At 39.5% G+C, this 8,515-nt stretch overlaps 1 protein-coding gene across 1 annotated transcript; it reads right to left on the minus strand.

The window, feature by feature from the left end:
- Nucleotides 1-6,861: 6,861 nt before the first annotated feature.
- LOC137656579 (uncharacterized) lies at nucleotides 6,862-7,356 on the minus strand. Its single transcript, XM_068390751.1, has one exon. The coding sequence runs from the start codon at nucleotides 7,354-7,356 to the stop codon at nucleotides 6,862-6,864; it is 495 nt and encodes a 164-aa protein (XP_068246852.1).
- Nucleotides 7,357-8,515: the final 1,159 nt, after the last annotated feature.

Consider the following 8,515-nt stretch of genomic DNA (forward strand, 5'->3'; position numbering starts at 1 on the left):
GTCATTATCATTATTACTATCACTGCTATTAATATGATCATCATAATTATTAGCGCACTATCATAACAACAAAACGGAATAATATTACAGTCCGTATTTGGAAGATACTTATTACAGTATGATCATTTAATGAATGGTTAGGAACCTTAATTGTAAAGGTTTGCTGAGAAACCAGGACGGCGTTTTCCATTTTAAGCCCCCCACCCCCCCCCCACCCCCCCCCCCCACCCCCCAAAAAAAGGTGTTTGGTGATTCGAGCAACATTTAGGTGTTTTAAATTGTTTTTTAAAACTCTGACGATTTTCTACCTAAATTGGAAATCATCCCCAATAATGAACACATATACACATACAGATGATATTAAAATCTTTACTTTTTCATACTATAAAATAAATTTTATTTTTTCCCTCTATATAAATTTGTATACTTACTTGAATACACATTGACTCATTTTCAAACCAGAAGTGGTTCAAATATTTCGTCATTTCAATTAATCAGAAGATTAAAGGATTGGTGGTGTAGAAAGTTTAACCAAGAGGCTTTTATGCAAACAGAATTAAAATTCAGTTTTATTTGATTTAATTTTCTCACGTAATTCCTTAAATAATATGACTTTTTTCATTGTATCCTGGATATAAAATAGGCCAGTAAGCTTGAAATTTCATTCAACCTAATCCATCATTCCATTGAAATTCTTGGTCACCATGAGAGAGAGAGAGAGAGAGAGAGAGAGAGAGAGAGAGAGAGAGAGAGAGAGAGAGAGAGAGAGAGAGAGAGAGAGAGAGAGAGAGAGAGAGAGAGAGAGAGAGAGAGAGAGAGAGAGAGAGATGAGATCTTGTCTACCAACAAAAAAGAGGAAAAGTTAAAAAAACTAAAAATAGGTTCTATACATTAGTACGATAACTGAAAATATATATTTGTATTTTCATTTCTCTTCATCTTTTACATTTCCGCTACTTCCGCATATTCTATTGAGATCTAAACTATGACAGATGATTATAAGATATAGCAAAACATAAAGAACTTAACCTTATTTGAAAAATTAAGCTAGAAAAGGAGTATTGTACATTGTAGAATCTGAAAAAAAAAAATAGAATTTCCTTATTTTAAACCATTCCCAACTATTTTTTTTTATTACAAGGGGATTTATCTCTACAGCCATGAGTAAAATTAAATATAAATCTGATATAAGAATAAAACAAATATCTTACAAACAGTGGTATTTCCTACGAATGGTTCCATCGTCTTCTATAATGGATTTCTCAGTATTTGTGAACTCCGAGTGCATCACCCTAAGATTTTGGACTTTACATTCTTACGGGTGAAATCCAGAATGTGATAATGATAAGAAAATATTTATTCTAACCCCTAGAGAGGGGAAAATTAATTTTTTTTTTTTAGTATTACTTGAGTTTAATCTGTATTTTGGTATTGTATGATCCATACATAAGACTTCAGAAAAATTATTGGATACTTGAAACTGGAACGACTGTGCACCATATTTTCACTTGATGTGATTAACAACATTCAGTATAATGATTTTTTCTTTAATTCCTTTTTTATACATGTACAATATATAACCCTTAAGCTTAATGTCAGTAGCCGGTCTTCATTTCATGAAAAAAAAAAATACAAAAATATTAGTATGGAACTACGCATACCACAGTTCCAGAGGAGTGGTGTTTGGCTGTTGTGCATAAGCGCAAGTAGGAATATGAACACCAGGATATGCTTGCTTGCTTGCTTGTTTGATTGCTCCACCAAAAAGTTGGTTATTTTTAGAGAATGCGAGGTTGAGTTGTGAATATGAGATGTAAAAGAAAATGAGGGAACTTGTGGGAACTGTAGAAATAGTGGAAGAAAGTTTTGATTTAAGGATGCAAGAGAATGAGGAACGAATGGAGGAACTAATGGAGAAACGAATGGAAGCTATGGTGGGGCAAGTAATGAGAATGATAAAAACGTTCATGTGTGAAGATATAGCCGGAGACCTGGCCTTTGCTTTGGGTAATGGGTTGATAGTGGAAGAAAAGGCTAAGGTAAGGGATAATGTTGAATGCAATGTTAGTGATAGTAAAGGTAAAGGAATAGGCAAAGAGTTATTGGGTTCTTTGACTGGCCAGACAGTACTACATTGGATCCTTCTCTCTGGTTACGGTTCATTTTCCCTTTACCTACACATACACCGAATAGTCTAGCATATTCTTTACACATATCGTGTCCTCATACATTTGACAATAATGAGATTGCCAAAAAATTCTTAATCACGCGATGGGTTAACTACTGCACTGTAATTGTTCAGTGACTTCTTTCCTCTTGGCAAGGATAGAAGAGACTTTTTAGCTATGGTAAGCAGCTCTTCTAGGAGGAAACTCCAAAATCAAACCATTGTTCTCTAGTCTTGTATAGTGCCATAGCCTCTGTACCATGGTCTTCCATTGTCTTGGGTTAGAGATCTCTTGTTTGAGGGTACCCTGGGGCACACTATTCTATCTTATTTCTCTTTCTCTTGTTTTGTTAAAGTTTTTATAGCTTATATAGGAAATGTATTTTTTATATTAGTACTATTCTTAAAATATTAAATTTTTCCTTGTTTCCATTCTCACTGGGCTATTTTCCTGTTGGATCCCTTGGGCTTATAGCATCCTGCTTTTCCAACTAGGGTTGTAGATTAGCAAGTAATAATAATAATAATAATAATAACAATAATAATAATAATAATAATAATAATAATAATAATAATAATAATAATAATAATAATAAGGATGGACAGAAAGGTGATAGGAAGAATGAGAAGAAATGTAAAGGTAATGTGAAGAGGGAAAAGAAAAAATTCAGGATGAGAGTGAGGATGATCATGAATGGGTGAAAGTAATTAGTAAGACAAAGGGCAAGAAGGGGATGATTAAGGATAGGAATTCGAGTGTGGAGTTAAAATCGTTGTATTCAAATGAGGAAGAGGGTGACAAAAGGGGATTAGGCAGTGAAGATAGTAGTAAGAATAAAGTTGAACTATGTAACACAGTTGTTATAAGAGAGGTACCTCAGTGTGAAACCTTTAATGAACATAGCAGTAGGGATGTTTATGACTTCTTTTGGGAGTATGAAAGGTTTTGTCAGGCTAAGTATAGTGATAGTAAGAGAATTTGGGCTAGGGAGTTGGGAAAATATTTGTCAGGATATTTGTTGACAATGTATGGGGTGATAATGTTGTTCCATTGTCTCGTGGGTGAGATACATGTTTGGCAGACGTATACAGATATCGAAAAAGTATGAAAAAAATTGTTGTATATATGCAAAAGCAATGAGCAACATGAACCTACATAGTTACGACGTAAGTTGAATGACGTAACCATTTAAAAAACCGCTATATCTTCTTTATATATAAGAATTAATGCCAGAAACTTCTAGAGGGCACGTGCGACATGTTTTGCCATAGATAGAAGTAATATCTCGATTTTTGGTATCTAAAAGTTTATATGTCCATACCCATAGCGAATGCTCCCCTTAAGGACTAATGAAGGGATTAGACTGGAAAATCAGGTTTGAAGAGATCTGATTGCTAGTGTACAGCGAAGTAGGTCAGGTAGTTGTATCTGTGAAGAGAAGTGTTATAGGTGTGGGAAGGTAGGACTTAGAAAGAACGAGTGTAGATGGGTATTAGGGGTATGTATAGGGTGTAGAGAGACAGAGCATCGTATTAGTGAGTGTAAGAAAGAGAAAGTGGTTAAGTGTTATCGGTATGGTAATAGTTGGCATGTAGCAAATGGATGTAGCAGTAATCGTACAAATGGGATTCGCGGCAATTGTGGTAAGGATGGACATTACGCCAGGAGCAGCATACTAAGTGTACTAAATGTGTGGTAGACGAGCATGTAGTAAGGGTGTGTAGGAAGAAGGGATTAAGTCAGCCAGGATGTTCGAGAAACTGATTAGTAAGAGGGTTCAACTGTGTGAATTCTCCTGTATGTGTGGAGGGATTGGAATGAATAATTGGTTGAAAATTGATAATTATGAACCTAGTATACGTGAGAAGTTAGGGATGGAAGATAAGCAATTAGTGTTAGTTAAGTATAGGAAAAATAAGCTTTTGAAAATTATTAGTGAGAATCAGTACAGCGAAAATTTATAGCTATAGGTAGAATTCAGAATGGGTATGCCAAGGGTGTTAAAGTACAGATGAATATGGAAGATAAATGTAATAATACAGATGAATGTGGCTGAGTATGAATGATACCTATAGTGTGCGTGTGGTTTTTCATTAGATGAGGTAAAAAAAAAGTATGACGAACGCGAGAATGAGAGATAGGAGAGTAAGTAGTATGAATGATTCTTCTGTTAATGTAAAAAATAGTTTTGATGTAACGGATGAATTGTTGACGGAAATAAGTGAGAATTTAGGACCAGATGATATTTAGGTAGATGGAATAGTGCATGATATATTATATGAGAGGAATATAGACGGAAATCATAAAAGTACAATGAATGATACTGATATGGAAGAAATAAATGAGAGAGTAGGCCAATATGAAGGCCCAGTTACTCAAACCAGAGGTCCTGTTCCCATTTGCGACTGGGTAAGGAAAAAATGGGTAAGTGTTGTGTGAAGGATTTGGCAAAGTAAGGGGGGAGGAATGTGGAGGATAATTTTTTTTCTGTATCTTTTAATTTTGCTTTTTGTTTTGCTAGAAATGATGGATGAAAATAAATGTGGTATCTTAATATTACTCGATCTTAGTGCTGCTTTTGATACAGTTGTGCATGAACTGCTACTGAATGATCTACGGTCTATTGGCATTGAAGATCAAGCTTTTGAATACCCAAAAGATTACTTGGTTGGTAGAAATTACTGTGTACAAAAGGAAAACTTTTATTCATCATATGAACCCTTAAACAGAAGGGTACCCCAGGAGAGTGTACTTGGCCCAATCTTATTCTGCATCTATAATATTGGTCTATCAAAAGTACTACAAAGGCATAGTGAGAAGTTCAAACTATTTGCGGATGACACACAATTTTACTTCTCCATAAATGATATCGATGACGCTACTGGAAATCTAAACCGAATCCTTGATAGTGTTAGGGAATGGATGACATTTAAACAACTAAAATTAAATGAGAACAAAACTGAATTCATGGTGGTGGGTACAAGAAACAGCGTGAGAAGCTTGGGTGATATTCAAATGAACATAACTAATGACTCAGTGCCGATTTCTAGTAAAGTTCAAGATCTAAGTGAACTTCTTGACTGTAACTTGTCTCTCAATGACCAAATAAATACTGTAATAAAAACTGCTGGATATCATCTAAGAAATATTGCTTTTATAAATAAGTACCAGGATGAAAATGCTGTCTTGTGATAAACTGTGTTATTACCAGGATTGATTACCGCAACTCCATCTATCACAATTTACCAAGAGTGCAACTTAAAAAATTACAAAACATATTAAACAGAGGAGCAAGACTGATAAAAGGTGTCCAACCTAGAGAAAGAATCACCGCTATACTAATTGATTTACACTGGCTGCCGATAAAAGCAAGAATTGAATATAAAATATGTACAATAACCCACCAAGTTATCAGAACTGGTCGTCCAAAATACTTAAGAGAATTGCTACATATTGCGTGGCCAACAAATCGTGTTGACACAAGAATAGTTACAGATGGTTTCAAACTATTGGAACCTAGATATATGTCTACTGTAGGCTCCAGAGCCTTTAAATATGCGGCCCGGAGACTATACAATAAGCTCCCCTGAGTCATCGAATGATTGAAGACATTAAGGCTTTCAATAGGAAACTGAAGACTTCCTTATTTCATCATACATATAATAGTGACGATTTAACAGTAAATGAACAATACATAATATGAAACGTTAAATTATTCTGAACGAACAAGGTTAAACGACAGTGGAGGTCCTGTAGAGAGTGGGGTTCCCCCGCTGCATTGGTCTGGAAAAGCAGCCGTCAAAGTAAAGTAAGTAAATCCCGAGAGAGAGAGAGAGAGAGAGAGAGAGAGAGAGAGAGAGAGAGAGAGTAATGAATGATTGTTTGTAGTGTGTTGGGTTTGCAATGAGACAATGTCCTGGTTACCACACTTTATTGCAAGATATTCAAGAGCCGACTGACTCACAACAGCGTATGCAGATGCATGCTCGGCAGCGCATGGCCGAAAAACATATCGTACATCCCCCCCTCAAGATTATACTTATACATGGCAAAAACAATGAAAGGGGAAATACCGGAACATATCTTATATCCCCCCCTCAAAAACATACTTATACATGGCAAAAATGAAAGGGGGAAATGTCACTAAATCAATGAGAAATGAGAGAAAAAAAATTAAAGCTAACTTTTCGATACATACACGAAAACAAAATAAATACATAAATTCTCTGGAAAAAAAATGTCAATTCCTGATGCAATTATATACAACAGATAATAACATCATTCTGCAGACTCTTTGAGCCACTTGGGTTTACCGGAGGCCCTTCTCGGCCTACAAACGACGTTGGGCTCCTGTATGGGGTGTGTTACCTGTTCTGTCGGGGTATGGCTTACGGAGGTTCCGTGCTGAGACACGGGCGTGCCAGAGGGCAGAGCGATGACTCTCAGGTGTCGTCTATTCCTCTTTGATAGCCTGCCGCTCCCGTTGAGCTTGACGGTGTACTGACGATGGGGCTTTGTTTCCGTACTATGCCCGTTCTATCCCACGGCTTGGTAGCTTGGTTTTGTATGCATATATGGGTACCTAGTTCAATGGGCGGCAGTCTTCTGGTAGTGCCAGGGATGCGCATCAACTCCTGCAACCTTGCCACTTGTAACTCCCTTCGACGCATCGTCTGCCTCCAATGTCTGTCTACTAACAGGTGTCTCCTGGCTGTCGGTACCCCATCGCGCAGCTGGCGACCCGTTGCAAGCTGAGACGGCGACTTGTTAATCTCCCTGAGAGGCGTGTTGAGATACTGATGTATCGCCAGGGCCGTTTTGTCCGACTCAAAGGGCTCCACCCTTTAACGTGTTTTCTCGGATTAGCTTCTGCCCTGCCGTTAGACTGGGGATACTGGGCCAACGACAGCCGGACCTTGACTCCCCATCTCCTGAAGAAGGCCTCCCTCTCCTCGCTGGCCAAGTTTGTGCCTCCGTCAGTTGATATTTGTTCCGGGGCTCCCCAACGCGAGAAATATGATCGAAGGTGATTGCTGATTTTGTTAGACGTGGCACCATTGGGGAAATGAGCTACTTCTAACCAACCTGTTAGTCTATCTGCATATACCATGTATACACTGCCTTCTATCTGGAACATATCTGCAACGACTTGCTGGAAAGGGTATTCCGCAGGGGGCGTGTGCATCATTTCTTTAGGAACCAGTGAGGGGGCGTGTTCATCGCATGAAGTGCATTGGGCACGGCGATGCTAAAGGTTCCCTTCTATTCACGGCCAATAGACCGACTGCCTGGCTCTTCTAAGCATAGAGTCGAGGCCTTGGTGTCCTGTGTGTAGGTTAGCGGCTACCTGGCGGTGTAAATCCTCGGGGGTGACCAAACGAATACATCCTTGGTCTATTGAGTATGTCACCAGATCCTGGTTGATGGCTAGCCAATCCCGAATGCTGAAGAAGAGACGAAGGCAGGCAAGTTCTTGCGATTTCTGTTGGGGCCAGTCGCCCGCTGCAACCCTGGCAAGCAAGAGCTTATATACAGGGTCATTAGATGCAGCGCTCCTGACGCAGTCTTCATCCAACACGATGATGTCCGGTTCCAAGGCGGCCACGGTTGCACATGCCACTGCCACTTGAATGTCATCCTCCAAATCCATGTCGGAAGCTTCGTGGGATGCTCGCATGGTCGGGTACCTTGAAAGAAAATCCGCGGCGGTGTTCCTTTTTCCGGGCAGGTATTTCACGTGGAACTTGAACTGGAGTATCTTCTCTTTCAGGTTGAATAATCTTGGGTTGATGACGTCCTTGAGGGCTCTGTCACCCAGAAGTTTGACGAGTGGACGGTGGTCCGTGATGATGGTGAGATTAGGACACCCAAGTAGGAACAACCTGGCCTTCCGCAAGCACCAGGTAACTGCCAGGGCTTCTCCTTCTACGGGGGCATACCCAGCTTCAGAGGGGGTGAGGTGTCGACTACCACACAGGGCAAGGCGCCAGCCGCCCTTGCAACAAAAGGGGCTGTCAGCTGACTGACAAACACAATACTGCTGAAGGACTACAAAACCGATGCCTTCCTTGCTCCAATCCGTCATTATCGTCGTAGGGCGTGTCTTGTCGTAATATGCCAAGCCGTCCTTGGCTAATTGATAGAAGACCTCCTGTGCCTGCCGGAGTTTGTCACGTAGCTGGCTATCCCAGTAGACTTTTTTTCCGGTGGGTTTTCTGAGGAGGTCCCTAAAGGGCTCCATGATGGGCGCCGTTGCAAGAAAGGGAGCTAATTGATTCGCGAATCCAAACCACGACCTAATATCCGTGATGGAGGGCTTCTCTGGCATATGGAAGTCACGAATGGCG

Source organism: Palaemon carinicauda, chromosome 17, assembly GCF_036898095.1.
Source record: "Palaemon carinicauda isolate YSFRI2023 chromosome 17, ASM3689809v2, whole genome shotgun sequence".
Classification (NCBI taxonomy): Eukaryota; Metazoa; Arthropoda; class Malacostraca; order Decapoda; family Palaemonidae; genus Palaemon; species Palaemon carinicauda.